Here is a 16,513-nt window from a genome sequence, read left to right as displayed (position 1 = left end):
GGCTGTAGTGTAATTTCATTTGTAATTTGTCACATTTCGTTGCGGTTTGTGTCTACATCCAACAAACGACAGTAGCCTTGTCAAGTCAATTTTATTTGTATTGCCCGATATTACAAATTACAAATGTGCTTCAATGGGCTTTACAGCAATACAACATCCTATCCTTCGACCCTCGCATTGGATAAGGAACATCTCCTTTAAAAAAAAAACCGTTAAAAGGGGGGGAAATATGGGAAGAAACCTCAGGGAGAACAAAAGAGGAGGGCTCTCTCTCCCAAGACAGACCGACGTACATTGGATGTTGTGTGTGCAGAATACAACACAATTTACAAATACAACATTGAAAGAGGATTATAATGGAATTATAAGATATTTGAAGAATATGATGAGGAGGATGCCAAGCAGTGTCCAGATGCCACCAAAACAGCCTAGGACCTGAGCCACACGACCACCATCACCATGTAGACCTGGCAGGAGGACAGACTACACTTGCACACAGGGGAGACTCACATCACACCATTCATACACACGGGAGAAGAGACAAGTAAAAAACCTTAGTCACACATCGGATTGAGAGAAGGATACAACACTGAAACAGGATAACAAAAGTATATGGATTTATAAGATATATATATATATATAAAGAGTGTGATGAGGAGGATGCCAAACAGTGTCCAGGTGGCGGCCACCATCACTATGGAGACCTGGCAGGAGGACAGACTACAGTGCACACAGATGAGACTCACATCACACCATTCACATATACAGGAGAAGAGCCGTCAAGTCAATTTTATTTGTATAGCCTAATATCACAAATTACAAATTTGCCTCAAGGGGCTTTTCAGCAACACAACATCCTGTCCTTAGACCCTCGCACCGAATAAGGAACAACTCCCTAAAAAGCCCTTTAACAAGAAAAAAGAGCAAAAAAGAGCAATAAATGAATGTCCCATGAATGTCATGGCTATTCCATTTTCGTTTGATTGTAGACGCATGCACATTTGTCCCAGATGCTACCAGAGAGGTCTGCAACTCTCTAGAGGTGATGTGTGGGTTGGCCTTTACCTGATTTATTATTTTTCTGGTGCTTCTGGGTGATAGTTTTGATGGGCGTCCACTTCTAGGCAGAGTTGCTGTCATGTTGAAGGCCCTCCATTTGTAAATTATTTGTCTTACAGTGGATGGATGGAGCAGGAATCTTTTGGAGATGGTCTTATATCCATCCCCAGACTGATGGGCTATCACTACCCTCTTCTTCATGTCCTCGGATATCTCCTTTGCTCTCGGCATTGTTGATTTGTATGGGACCACAGTGGTTTGGTTGGTTTCCTCTCTCTTTTAATTAGTGCAGGCCAAACCCTTTCCCAAAGATGTCTCATTTCATTGGTCTGCTTAAATGATTAATTAAGCACCCAAATGTGTCTCACCCGAGTCTGTTACCTGCTTGACTGAACCAATGCAGCTGGGGGTTCACTTACTTTTGCACATACACTAATTCCATGTTTCATGTAGTTTTTGGGCTACTTAAACAAGTCCCACTAAACAAGTACCTGCAACTGATAAACATATATCTGACATTTCATACATAAAAACTGGTGATGATAGAATAAGAAAATCATGGTAAAACAACAGAAACATCTAAACTGCTCAAGGGGTTCACATACTTTCAAGCAGCACTGTATATAGACATCCAATTTTTCAAAGCAGCCAAGCAGGCCTCTAAATTAGTAATTTGAGTACAATCATTAGCTCTTATAGGCACATACAGCTGGGTATCATCCAGATAGCAATGGAAATTTATTCCACGACTGCGTATAATTTGGCCAAGAGGTGAAATATAAAGAGAGAAAAGTAGAAGGCCCAGAACTGAGCCCTGAGGTACACCATAATATTATCATAGCAGACACACTGCATTCTTCCAGATAAGTAGGACTAGTAAGCCTAGTTATCCTACATCATGGTAATTACTAAAGCAAGTGCAATAAAAGTGATTTTGTGACAATCGTCACCTTGGTGGTATTTACGATTTTGTTTGGCATCTACTGCTTATTGCATGAAAAGCGGAGATGGGGTGACAAAATGGATCTAGAAGAGTCAATGAAAGGACGAAGCCCACCTGAAATCACCGCAGCTCACTTGGAGGTGGATCTGGCACACTTTGACTCTGGGGATGGTCCATCTCAGGCGTGACTCGGCACAACTCTGCATGTTTAAACTGTTAATGGAAAGTTAAATTAACGTGGCATGGTTTGACTCAGTGCAGCTAAAATTGCCATTGGAAAAACCACATAAGTGACTTCGTCAGTGTCAGCTGACTGCAGGTATCCCCAATCTTATAAACAAAACAGTTGCATAATGACCAAAACCAGCAATCTAACACAGGTTTCATATGCAAATCTCCATGACCATTAATTACAGTGGCCACATGTACTATTCACCCATATTGCACCAATGCTTTTGCCTATAGTACTGCCCCTTGTAAGTGAAGTACTTGGACCAAAGACACAGCTTCAGGAGCAGACACACTTGGTCAGTGTTAAGGGTGGTCCTATTGCTACGAGTGGGTCAACCTGTAATTTCACAAGTACTACCTCCACCGCTTCAGCAATACGAACACACGTGAAGAAGAACATCATAAGACCACTGTTTCATCAGCCTCCTTGATGATGTTCCTCACCTTATCCATAAAATCCATAGTGTTCCAGATGTGATGTTCTGTACTGCCTACCAACTGGTTAATAATAGATGCCAGGAACTTAAAGATGACAATTTGAATGGGGAGTCAAAGAGGCCATCTATGTGAAGAGGGAACAATCATCCCTGAACAGGAGGGCGCCTAAGAGTTAATCTGTCAGCATTTTACAACGCTGTGATTGCAGCTATTCCCCGATCCTCTGAATAGTACATGTGGCCATTGTAATTAATAGTCATGGCAATTTGCATATGAAACCAGGAGTAGATCACCGGTTTTTGTCGTTATATAATTGTACTGTTTACAATGTTGGGGATACCTGCAGTCAGCTGAGACTGGTGAAGTCACTTAAATGAGTGATGAAACATTTCTCCCACTAAACCTTGTGTCCAGATGAACTGTTTCAACTTTTTTGGGGTGCTACACCTGGATTATTGAAACAAGCCTAGCACAAGGTAGTAAAGTGTTGCAGTGTAGTCTAAAATACAGGAAAAACATCCAAATAATTTAGTTGAAATATAAATTGCTAGATAACTAGGCTAACTACTGAATAAACTCACACATTTTAACCCTCAGAATTTATAGCATGCCAACACAGGTTTCCTTTGCGGCTGCTGACGTTTTATTTTTTTCCTTTAATAAAATGTTTATTTCACTCATATACCTACTTGCATAAGAACCAGTTGTTTATCAGGTGTGAAATAAGATGCCTTCTGAATCCATTATGAATCCTATTTTCAGTGCTCAGTTGAAAATGGCTTTTTTAAGATCACCGTGAATGCGCATAATTCAGTCTCAGCCCATCTAGAGTTGAATGATCAGCCTCCCTCAGGACATAAAAAAACATCCAAACTCTTAACCATTTTAAAAAAGAACTTTAAATCTACCGCTTTAAAATGCTTTTGATTAAATAAAAAAATGTATATTTTTATGTTTTTTTTATTTTATTTTTTACTAATGTTTTTTCCTTGTTTGTTTTTTTTTTCTCTGTCTTTTTTATGATTAAGTGCATTGAGCTTCCTCTGGTATGAAATGTGATATGTACATAAAACGTGACTTGACTCAATCTTGATCCCTAACATTGAAATCAGCCATTTGGAAACTAATAATTCCTTATATGCTGTTTGGTTCACTCAAGTCAGAATTGTTAACCTCATGCTGGCTGGCCCACAGGGACTACCTCATGTCTATAGGTAATTAAAAATCAATAAAATTAAAATTCAAAAAGTCAAGTGAATCAGCCGTACTAAATTGTCCCTAGGTGTGACTGTGTCAGCCCTGTGACGGCCTGGCGGCCTGTCCAGGGTGTCTCCCCACCTGCCACCCAATGACTGCTGGGATAAGCTCCAGCATCCCGTGACCCCAATTGGGATAAGCCGCTTGGATAATGGATGGATGGATGGTAATTAAAAATCTGAGTGTATAAAAATGTCTTGTGGAGTTCCCCAAGGCTCCATTCTGGGGCCGCTTCTATTTAACATCTATATGTTCCCATTAGTCCAGATTATTGAAAACAACTAAATATGTTACCATAATTATGCAAACAACATGCAGATTTACATAACCATATCACCAGGGGACTATAATCCCATACAAGCACTGAGTAAGTGCATTGAACAAATCAGTGATTGGATATCTCGGAATTTTCTTCAGTTAAACAAAGATAAAACTGCAGTAATTGTCTTCAGAACCAAGGAAGAATGATTAAAAGTCAGCACTCAGCTACAATCGGTAATGTTAAAAACCACAAACCGAGCCAGAAATCTTGGTATAGTCATGGACTCAGACATGAATTTAGATAGCCACATTAAGACAATTATAAAGTCATCCTACTATCACCTGAATAATAATGAAGAATTAAAGGATTTATGTCTCAGCAGGATTTAGAAAAAACTTGTCCATGCATTTATCTTCAGTCGACTCGACTACTGTAATGGTGTCTTTGCTAGTTTTTATAAAAAATTGATCAAACAGCTGCAGCTGATTCAGAACACTGCTGCTCGAGTCCTTACTGAGACCAAAAGAGTGGATTGCATCACTCCAGTCCTGAAGTCGCTGCACTGGCTTCCTGTCCATCAAAGAATTGATTTTAATACTCTGCTCTTAGCTTATAAAGTACTAAATTGTTTAGGGCCAAAATACATTTCTGACCTACTGCTACACTATGAACCATCCAGACTGCTCAGATCATCTGGGACAGGTCTGCTTCTCTCCCCAGAGTCAAAACTAAACATGGAGAGGCAGTTTTCAGTTTTTATGCACCACATATCTGGAACAAACTCCCGCAAAACTGCAGGTCTGCTGCAACTCTGTTCTTTTAAATCTAGGCTGAAGACTTTCCTCTTTGCTGCTGCCTTTTATTAAATAAAACTTGAAGCTTTTGCTTTTCATCTTACACTGTACTGTAACTTTTACTCTCTTTTTATTTGTTTTTAAATGTCTTTTTATTGCCTTATGTTGCTTCACTTAAAGCCTTTTATGTTTTATGTAAAGCACTTTGAATTGCCTTGATGCTGAAATATGCTATACAAATAAGTTTGCTTTATCTTGCCTTGCCTTAAATGAAATCCTGCTAATGCTTAATCCTGCTAATGAATGTCTGCTGTGATAAAGGTCTATTATATAAAGGTAGTGTAGATGTGTAGTAGGTACTGTTGGCGCTGTATATCTTTATTTGTTGGCCTATGCTCTGATGCTCCTCATTTCTTGGGAGGGGGGGGTTATGGAGCTGCACTGTTGTTTGTTCTGGCCCACACACAGACAATTAGCATGCAAGTTGTAAATTGAGTAGCTTGACCGGGTATTTTTCAATTTTACTCGAATAGGTTTCTCAAATGGGGACTTTTACTTAAGTAATTTTTTCACATGAGTACAAAAAGTCAGTACTCTACCCACCACGGCGGCGAGGGTGTCTAGGGTCTTGTGCAAGTGTTTTGCATGCAGTGATTTTTCTGTTGAGGTCTAAGGCCAGAAATGTGTAGGTGTGGTGCCGATGGCATGTTTTGTCTATTTATAGCCTTAGTTCTCTTGTATGCCCTCTAGTGGAATCCTCCAGTAACATGCAAAGTACATAGACAATTGTGTGAACAATTCCGTTCACAATGCAGCCAGTTGTCTGCGCGAACGTGTGGTTAAAAATCAACTATATCTCTGGCCTAAAGGATTGTGGACGGTGAGGTCAGGGATTTTTGAGGTAGCATATGGAGGCAGACATTTGAATCGCCTGCTAAGAAGCAACTGCTAATGCTAATTCTAATGCTGCTAGCTGTCCACAAAAGTACTCCTGACATGGCAGCCTCTGCTTGCGGTTTCTCATCTTCTCACAGCAACTAAACCAAAAATTCCCTGGTAGCACAACAGACTGCATGTGCGTGCATGCATGCCCTCTACTGTTGGGCACTAGGAGCTGTCCGGTACAACTACAGTCTTCCTCTGTTGGCCACTGAGAAATGAAGCTCCACTCTCTGCTGACCAAAGGGCCAATACAATTTTAATACAGAGAGAGGAACTCCTTTACAGTAAACACTCTGTCAAGTTATAATTGACTGGTGGACTGCTGGGTTGTTTCGACTTCCTCTGCCATCAAATGCCCCACAAACAGCAGTGGAGAGCACCTTTGATGGGAAAATTATAGCTAATACTAGATTAGTAAAAAGACATTGTTGATGTTACTTTGAAGTTTAACTCCAGAGATGTTTTGTATTATAGTGAAGATAGTGTACTCTATTACTTGAGAATAGGACAATTTGCAATGCAAAAATGGCGATACTGACAACATAAGACATTGCTAAATCATGTTGTCAGTGGAACTGGCTGCATATCAAAGAAAATCCATCAATCACACATTCAGATTCACACGCCACAGTACTATTATTTACAACAGATCACACTCAAATGTCCGTGCTTTCTGTGGCAATGGACCGTGCATGCATATAGGCATCAGTTAAGTCAGAAAAATACCTTTTTCTGTAGCATCCTCTGGGACAAACTTTGACACTTCATGTTGTGTACAATATGCCAGTGTTCCTAAATATGAAATGCAAATGATAATATGTGCCTCAGAGCTTTAGATATCGACTACCCCATTGAAAAGATAGGGGTTTTGTTTTGTTGGTCAATAACTTAATGCCTGGTAGAATTTCCAAGATGGTGACCAAGTGAAACTTCTTCTCTAGGGAGAATGATTAAACTGAGCCAGAGTAATAGCCTAGCTCAACTTGAAAATCTTAGCCCAGCATTTCCAGGCAGAATTATGATGTCAGGACAGTGAGTTATAAGGAATTTTAATGTCTGCATGAGCTCAACTGATATCTTTAGTATAACACCAAATTACTCTGGAGAAATGTGGTTTCTCAGCAAAGAACACAACACTCAAGAAACCTATGACTTACATTGGGAGTTTCTCTGGTGAGGACACAGTGAATTTTCTGTAGATTTTAAGATAAAACAAACTCACTGGTCGAAAACAGAAAATTGGCTGGAAACCAGTTGGTAATTAGTTCTGCAAGTTTTATTATCTGAACTTCACAATGATGATATTCCAGGAGGGACCTAAATTCAGGCTAAATACTTCGCAGGTGAAGTGCCTTTACTTTTACCTGGTTGGTCCAGGTCACTCAGCCAGATAAATGCATAGTACCGTGAAGGCTTACAGCATCCTGGCTCACGCTGAACTCGAAACTATCTTTGGAAATATCTTCACCTTTCTTTCTCGCCTCACTACTTTTGTTTCCTTTGCCCTGTTAACAATGGCTAAAATTGCCCCCCCCAAAAAAATCTTGAAAAAAGCATTAGGTGACCTCCGTTGAAGCTGACAGGGTTAACTTCAGCAGAACAACACTGGTGAAAACCAGACTTGTCATTATTGGTCTACTGGCATGGAAACGATGGCGACACAACCAACAACATCAAAACCCCAGCTCCCATCGTATTCTTCTGTGTGTGTGTGTGTGTGTGTGTGTGTGTGTGTGTGTGTGTGTGTGTGTGTGTGTGTGTGTGTGTGTGTGTGTGTTAGAGAGCGAGAGAGAGCGAGCGAGCGAGCGAGAGAGCCGTGAGTCATATTGGTGCATCCGCAGTGTGGGACCTCAGACTGACTCGTCTTTCTTCTCCTCTGCTTTTCTTTCTCCCCCTCTTCTCCTCCTCTTTCCTTCTCTACGTCATTTTACACTCTGCTGTCAGCAAGCTGCTTCTCCTTTCTACAACCAAAGAAAGTGGTATAGCATTACTGGTAATGGACACATGCTCAGTAGCAGGCAAAATTACGTACTGGTGTTTGAGACAAGGCAGGTTTATGTTTGTATAAAACATTTCATACACAAAGGCAATTCATTGTGCTTTACACAGGGCATAGAGAGTCATGAAATAAAAAATACAAAATAAGATAAAAATGAATTAAACAAAAGAAAGTATAAAAAACAAAAAGGTCAGTGTAAAGTGATTGAGTTTCAAAGTGCAACTTTCATTAGACAGAAAATTCGGTCAAAGGCAATGAAGAACATAAAAGTTTGGTTATTATCAAATTCCCCTCTCACTTTCTTCTTCCTCATCGCCCTCTGTCCTCTGCTGCCTGAGGTGCTTACTAAGCAGTTTTTCCTGGGACCGTCATCCTGATGTACTTTTGGATGCTCTTTGTGTCATCGTGGCTCTAACACACCAATCCTCTCCCCCCCTCTTTTCACTGCTTGCACAGTCTTAAGGTGTGCTGGACTTCAGGTGGAATCCTCCGTGTATTGTGAGGAGTTTTCATGTCTTGACATCCGGGGACATGTTGATGGCTTGGGTCTTATTCCTAACATTTAGCTGGTTTCTCAGGACCTGCCTTATTCTCTGGAGGTATTTGGCTGTGGCTGACCTCCTTGCTTTCTCATCATGGATTCCATTAACCTGTGGGATATCCAGGTACTTATAACCATCCTTTATGTCGATAAACCTGCCTTCAGGTAGCTCCACCTCTTCGGTCCTTATTACCTTCCCTCTCTTTGTCACCATTCAGCCACACTTATCCAGTCTGAATGACATCCCAATGTCATCGCTTTATATTCTGATGTGGTGGATCAGTGAACCGAAGTCTCGTTCACTGTTGGCATACAGCCTGATGTCATCCAGGCAGAGGAGGTGATGGTTACCCTACTTCTGAACTTGTATCCGTATCCATTCTTTGCAATGATCTGACTGAGGGAGTTCAGGGCTATGCAGAACGGTAGTGGAGACAGGGCATCACCTTAGTATATGCTGCACTGATGGTCACTTGTGCGATGGCCTTGGAGTTGGCCTCTAGGTTTGTTTTCCACAGCTGCATTGTGTTCTTGAGGAAGGTAATCAGTGTCCTCTTGACCTTGTATAGTGCCAAGCACTCCAGTATCCACATGTGTGATATTAAGTCATAGGCTGTCTTGTAGTCAATCCAGGCAGTGCTCAGGTTGGTCTGTCTGGTCTTAGACTCTTGGGTGACTGCTCTATCAACCAGTATTTGGTGCTTTGACCCTCTGGTGTTGTTTCCAATGCCCCCCTCAGTTTTGCCATGTACTCACTAATGTGCGTATTCAACTTAGCCACTATGATCCCTGAGAGCAGCTTCCATTTTATGGTGAGGCAGGTTATTGGCCAGTAGTTTGAAGGTGTTATACCCTTGTGGGGATCCTTCATGATCAGTATTGTCCTGCCCTGTGTTAGCCAGTCTAGGTGAGACCCTGATATTAGCAGCTGGTTCATTGGTGTTACCAGGTGTTCAAAGAGTGCTGTTAGCTTCTTCAGCCAGTAGGTATGTATCATGTCCAGCCCTGGTGCTGTCCAGCTGTTCATGCTTGAGACTCACTGTTGGTTGTCTGCTGTTGTGATGATGACTGGGTCTTGTTCTGGGAGGTTGCTGTGCTCTGCTCTTAGTTCCACCAGCCACTGGGCATCGGTGTTATTTGATGCTTCCTTCTCCCTTACATCCTTCTAGTGTCTTGCTCAGTTTCAGCTCTGGGTGAGTCTGCTCTTGTGCTGTTGTTCCTTTGCAGCTGGGAGTACACTCTGCATGGTTCTCTGAAGAACGGGCCATTTATTCTCTTGGCCTCAACTTCTCTGTTGTGTCTCTTAAGCCTAGCAGACAGAGCTGTGAGTCTTTGTTTTGCAGTCTCCAGGGCCTCACTTACGGACAACTTGCTGTACTTATTTTTCAGCAAGGACCTGTCTTTCATCACTCCCTTCTGCACCTCTGTTAGCTGGCTAACATCTCTCAGGGCTACCCTGGTCTTGGCCTCCATCCTTCTCCTTGGTGTGCAAAGTGGTAATAGGAGGACTAGGGGCTGTGACCCCCAATCGGGGAGAGTGGTGCCAGCAGGTTCCAGGAACAACGTCTGAAGTCTTTGTCCAGAAGAGTACAGTCTTAAGAACAGCTAAGCGCAGAACCCTCAAATTCCCAGGCCTCTGGTAGAGGACCCAAGCTTGAGGAAGACACACAGAGAGTAGGATTTTTTTTAATTTTATCTATCTATCTATCTATCTATCTATCTATCTATCTATCTATCTATATATATATATGTGTGTGTGTGTGTGTGACTGACTAGTGATAAGCAATTAAAAATCTAAACTGACAAATTATGAGGACGATCTGTTTAACACCACGTTCTCCCCGCTATGCTCCTGTTATCGCTCATATGCACCCATACACAGCCATTTTTTACATATTCTGGAAGGGATTCCATGTTGTAAGATTAAAAAAAAATTCCTTTTCTTTTCTTTTTTTTCCCCTAAATGTACACTATCTACTTCCACTTAAATGCTCTGGAGAAGACCAGGTCTTCTTCTTTTTTAACATCGCCTTTGAAATCTTTCAGTTTAAAGTTATGTATTCTTGAACTGTGTAAGTTTACACACATATGTGGAATTGTCTTGATGGCATGCATAATTTAGATTAAGGACACATGATATGAAGCCCAGCTGTTGAGAACAGGACGATACGGTCTAATTTCAAAGATCTAGTATTGACTGCACATTTTCAGTTTAGTAGCTAATGCAACATATTATTTACATTATTTCCGAAGTTGATGATTAACATTGAGGTTGTAAAATAGATGCCTTGCGGGGGTTCAACAGACTTAAAAGTGAGCTCATCCGAATCATGTTTTTAGCAAACTGACCGCCCAGAAAACCAAGTTGACACAATAGAAATGCTTTTATCAAAAGATTGATTTGGATTTGCACTGGGTGGAATTTTATTGGGGGGGGGGGGCTGCAAATCCATGCAGAGGGAAACCCTTAACATGAGACTGGTGTCAGTTTGTGAGTGAATTAGAAGCCAGCTTCATGAGAAGCTTCACATCTAAAAAAACCACCAAAAAAAACAAATCACATGTAATTGCCACATTTACTCATGCAACTATGTAAAGGAACAGGAATTTGTACTTTTTCACGTCTCGTCAGTTAGACACCCGCAAAACTCATGAACACAGTCATGCAGATGCATACTGTGCAAGGACATGAACAGTCTGAGGCTAAAAGACAGAATAATGGAGGGGGAATATTTATCCTTATGTACACTGAAGAATTTACAAACACAAAAAGGTAACATCTACATATAACTGCACTCCACAATATCCAGAATTACATTGTCCTGGTAAGTAAATCAACGTGAATTTATACGAAGGGACCGTTGACTTGAGTGGGTTGCTCGTTGTCAAATCTGCCGTTTGTGTGTGTATGTGTGTTGGGGTGGAGGGGGGTGAGTCTTTTCCACAGGATGTCCAGTTCGGAAGAAGAAGTGAGGCTTGTCGGTAATCTATCACTGTCTATCTGTTTAGATAAGCAGCCCTCTGTAGAGGAAGGCAGGATTTTGTTTGGGGGGGTGAACGCCCTGTGTGCAGATTCATCCAGCCTGCCCTTTCTTTTTGTTTTGGAAGGAGCTTTTTTTCCCAGGGGAGGAAATTTTGTCTCCGAGGACAAGAGGCGACCTTCACCGACCTTCCATTCCTCTTGAGACTGCAGACCAATGTCAGTCCAGAATAAGTCATCTGAAGACTTCCTGCTATGATGCAACATTTCCTGTCCTCCGGGTGTTTACTCTGAACCCCGCAGGGAACAAATGACAGGCCTCGACGTTTGTGATTAAATCCATCACAACTGGATTTAACGGTCCTGATTTAGGTGTCAAAGCCAACCACAAAGAATAGGATTGTTTTTTATTAACCATATAGTTATACACGCACACGGAATTTGAAATATAATGCCATTTGATTTATTTCCATACAGAGTACCAAAAAATAAAAAATAACGAAGCTAACAGTTTCTCAAATAGGACATGTTGTTGGTTTCTACTATACACGATTCATAAATGAGATTGCTGTGCTTGTATAGCAGGAGTGTATAGAGTACTGGTGAACGTGGACCCGAGTCCATGGTTTTTAGCGTTGCTGTTTCAGTGGTGATATGAAGGATCTCCGTTTTGTTGGATTACCATTCCCGCTTTCTTTCTTTGTGGAAAAGCACCGTTGCAGGACGGGTTTGCTCACAAAGTCGGCAGCCCCCTCATAAAAGCGGTGCCCAGTATCGCCCTCAGAAATGACGCCATTAACCACGCACCCGGTCACAGCTGGATGCTCCGATGGTTGCCAGTCGTAAGCCAAGGCTGGAATTTAGCGACGTTGCATCGTAAAAGAAAGAGGGAGACTTCGGGGCCCTTTTTTTGATGCTCCTTTCTTCTCCAAGGCACCCCCCCCACACCCCACACCCCCACTTTTGATTGCTTGCATACAGAAGTTTGGAGAATTTTGATTAAGGACACACCATGCTGAGGCAGGTGGGTTATATGATGAGCCAGACTTTTCAAAGGCTTGTGTTCATCTGGGGGGGGAAGTGAGGTTGACTTTTGTGTGATGTGCTGAGTTCCTCACATTCACGCTGCTTAGTGGTCACCAGAAGACAACTTGGTCTGGACCGGTGTGCTCCACTTAAGGAATTAAAGGTTGATTACCTGGGCAAAGAAGGCCTTAATAGTATTTGCGTTTTGGGACAGAGGACACTTTAAATTTTACTTCTTTTTTTTTTTTTTGCCTGAACTCTCCGTTAGTGGTCTTGTGTTATTGGTCCGGCAGTCACAAGCCCAGAGCCATATGTGTATAAACTTCCTTTAGCACAGTTTATGACAGTTTAGAACTACAGACCGCATCTGTTCATCTGTTCCCTGAAGCGCCGAAATCAGTTTCTTGTTTGTCACCAGGTTGTGGGGCCTTGGGAAATATTAACAACTCTGCAGATGTTAATCCTTTCATGAGGGCCATGATTTATACATATTTTTTAAACATAAGATCATCTTGCACATGAATGAAATTGGCTTTGATTTGTGCACACACAAAGCCACATGCACACTCCTCCCCTCCTTCATCATTGGGAATTTATAAAGCCCCTCCCACTGTAAAAATTGCCCATTCTCATTGGCTGTTATTTAGAAGGACATGTTGCTACATCTCAATTCCTGTTTCTTGCTCCTTTTTTTCCTGTTCCTCCTCTGGCATCTTTCCCTCGACTCCCTGACTGTCTTACTCCTTGTTTTCTCCTCCTCAGAATGCCACCGACAGCTCCTCCAACTCCTCCCAGAGAAAGGAGCCAGCCATGCAGACGTTGGCTCCCTCGACCTTCTGCGAGGCCCGTCGGCACCACTGCATCCTTGGCCACTTCTATGACCAGCATCGCCCATCAGGACACTACTTCCTTGGCCAGGTGAGAACTGGAAAGAAACTCCTCTAAAATGGACCAAGACTGTGTCTGTAATTCATTACATAACTACGGTCGTCTTTGTTCATGACCTGCACTGGCCACACGCAGGCCCATCATCCAGACATCACATTTAGTTGGGCTGTTTTTGTACAACACATTAGTTACAGCGCTGGTTGTCTTACTCCAGTGGTTCTCAATCAGGTCCACAGGTACCATTACTGCTGGGGTTTGTATTTGACCAGGTCAGTCATCAATTACATTCACCTGTTGTTTCAGGTCTAAAACCTCCCTGATTCCCTTTGGGGATGGATAAAGTATCCTGATTCTGATTCTGATTGGAGGCTGGAATAACTGGAAAAACAGGGGAACATGATTAACTACCTGAAAGAATAGAAAAGTGGTACTGATGGTACCTGAGGACCGGAATTAGAACCACTGGTCTAAGCAGATATTTTTCATCTGTTTTTTTTTTTTTCAACTGTTCCTAGTTTTGACTTTTAATATTTGCTCATCTCCTGCCTGCTCTAGTAAGTTTATTAATTGTGGGGCTTCACCACCACAAAGGGTCCTAGGTTTGAACCCGATGCAGAGCCTCTGGTGTATGTCTTCCTCTCTCTTTCTCTCTGCAGTCCATACTTTCTATCTATCGTCGCTGTGCTAAACAAAATTGCAAAAAATATTCAGTAAAAGGGAAGCTATGTTTGAATTGTTGAAGTGTCTTCTGATGTCTCTTTCTTCAGTCGGTGCCAATGTTACCTCATCACGTCAGCTTCCAGGTGGAAGAGGAAGAGATTGTTCGCATCAACCCCCGTGAGCGCTCCTGGCTGACAGGCTACGAGGACTACCGCCATGCCACCGCCACACATGACAAACTCATCCAGCCTGCCAACCCAGATGCCTATGTGCATTTTGCCAAGAGCGAGCTGCCGAAACATGACTACACCTACCCGTATCCTCTGGGCTGTGAGGTGCAGCACAGTAGGGACGTTAAACCAAGCTTGCCGGAGCGGGTAGTCGGCCACGGGGCTGTGGTGACTGCCCAGCCTGGTGCCCTCCAGCCCAAGGGAAAACGACGGAAGGGGGAGGGGGAGCGTGCCCGCTGCGTCTATTGTCAGGACGTGTTCTACCAGGATGAGAACAAGCGGGGGCATTGCCAGGAGGCACCGGACCCGGTCCGGACCTGCATTCGGAGGGTCAGCTTCATGTGGTGTGCGGACAGCCTGCTGTACCACTGCATGTCAGACCCAGAGGGCGACTACTCGGACCCATGCTCATGTGACACCAGCGATGAGCGCTTCTGTCTGCGTTGGCTGGCACTGGTGGGGTTGTCACTCCTGGCCCCCTGCATGTGCTGCTATGCACCCCTGAGGGCATGCTACCGCTGTGGAATCGCCTGCCACTGCTGCGGGGGTCGGCACAAAGCTGTAGGTTGAGGCCTTACAAGCCACGCCTACCGCCCAGATAGGATAAAGACTCATGGGAAGAACCAAGAAAAGGTTGCCGCTATGTTTTTTTATTATTATTATTATTATTATTATTATTATTATTATTTTGGTTGTTGTTCGGTGGTTCTCCTTCTGGACTCCATGGGAGGAAAAGCATTCATCTTATTTTAATTTTGTCAAGGAGTCACTTATATGTTCAAAGGCTGAACAGTAAATATACATTTATATATAGAAATATATATAAATATAAATATATAAACAGGTACTTTATATTTTTACACTCGTGTTTTAAAGGCTTGAATGTGTTGTTTTTCTTAGTGTTGTGTGAGCTCAGTATGAGTGTTGTTGTGTTTTTAGTCTCAATCCACCAATAGCAAACTGCAAGAAATCTCAGTCCTAACAAGCTGACATTTTGTCTTTAAGCGTTGAGTCTTAAAGTCTCATTTTTCTATAAATACGAGTAGGACTGCCAGTGGGGTGATGTCATTTTAACCATTCCCGTTTAGACAACTTGTTTCAAGAATTTTCCGGCATCAAGTGCCATTGAGTTGAGCTTCTTGATGCTAGCTAGCTAAGTGGCTGTCTCATTCAAAAATGTTCGTATTTGAAGTAGGGCAAATTGCACTGGAAACTTCTAAAGCAGTCTCACCTCATTAATGGTTAAGAGGTTTTTTTTATTTCCTTTTCAAAAATCTTTCGATTTTGACCGCGATGAGGCCATGTGTTCACTGGGCCGTCTTCTGAGAGCTGAAGCTCTCTGAAGAGTCGAGGCTCTCTGACACACTGCGATGTAGTCTGCTTTCTCAGTCAAAAAGCATCACAGGACCAGTTTACACCAGTCAGTCTGAACAGTAGAGCGGTCTCTCCCAGTTCAGTGTTTTCTTTCAAGGATTGTTTTTTTGGAGAATATTCCGGAAACGGACACACAAGCAAAACTCTCATGTCCTGAATTTGATTTGAGTTTTCCCAAATTGAAGCTCCTCAAGATTTACATGCCAACAAATGTCCTTTTTGCAAAACTTTCTATCGCTGATATATTTTGACAATAGCTAATCCACAAATATCTAAATTATAAACGCTTTGGTAGTTGCTTTTTAAAGTTCTTTCAATCACTTTACCAGGAAAACTGATGCGGCAGATGGAGCTTAATGGCCTCACCACAGCAGGAGCAGAAGGAGAAGGCAGGTAGTGGCAAGTTTAAAGACAAAACAATGGGGCGTCCAGGTAGCATACTGGTCTATTCCGTTGCCCACCAACACGGGGATCGCCGGTTCGAATCCCTGTGTTACCTCCAGCTTGGTCGGGCGTCCCTACAGAAGCAATTGGCCGTGTCTGCGGGTGGGAAGCCGTATGTGGGTATGTGTCCTGGTCAATGCACTAGCGCCTCCTCTGGTCAGCCTGGGTACCTGTTCAGAGGGGAGGGGGAACTGGGGGGAATAGCGTGATCCTCCCACACGCTACGTCCCCCTGACAACGCTCCTCACTGTCAGGGCAAAAGAAGCGGCTGGCGACTCCACAGGTATCGGAGGAGGCATGTGGTAGTCTGCAGCCCTCCCGGCTTGGCAGTGGGGGTGGAGCAGCGACCAGGACGCCTCGGAGAGTGGGGTGATTGGGGGGAAAAGGGGGAGAATAAAAAAAAAAAGACAAAGCAAAGTTGCCATGTCTAACAAGCAGATATGGC

At 42.8% G+C, this 16,513-nt stretch overlaps 1 protein-coding gene across 1 annotated transcript in view; it reads left to right on the top strand.

Annotated features, from left to right (window-relative positions):
• Nucleotides 1-15,612, top strand: part of spred2a (sprouty related EVH1 domain containing 2a) — a 46,065-nt gene extending 30,453 nt beyond the window's left edge. The window contains exons 5-6 of the mRNA XM_056280696.1: nt 13,235-13,390; nt 14,128-15,612. Coding sequence (XP_056136671.1) covers nt 13,235-13,390; nt 14,128-14,820 — 849 coding nt within the window. The 3' untranslated portion in view covers nt 14,821-15,612. The remainder of the gene's footprint in view (nt 1-13,234; nt 13,391-14,127) is intronic.
• Nucleotides 15,613-16,513: the final 901 nt, after the last annotated feature.

Source organism: Lampris incognitus, chromosome 5, assembly GCF_029633865.1.
Source record: "Lampris incognitus isolate fLamInc1 chromosome 5, fLamInc1.hap2, whole genome shotgun sequence".
NCBI classification, from domain to species: Eukaryota; Metazoa; Chordata; class Actinopteri; order Lampriformes; family Lampridae; genus Lampris; species Lampris incognitus.
Note: the sequence above shows the minus strand (reverse complement) of the source record. Positions and strands in the feature narration are given on the sequence as shown.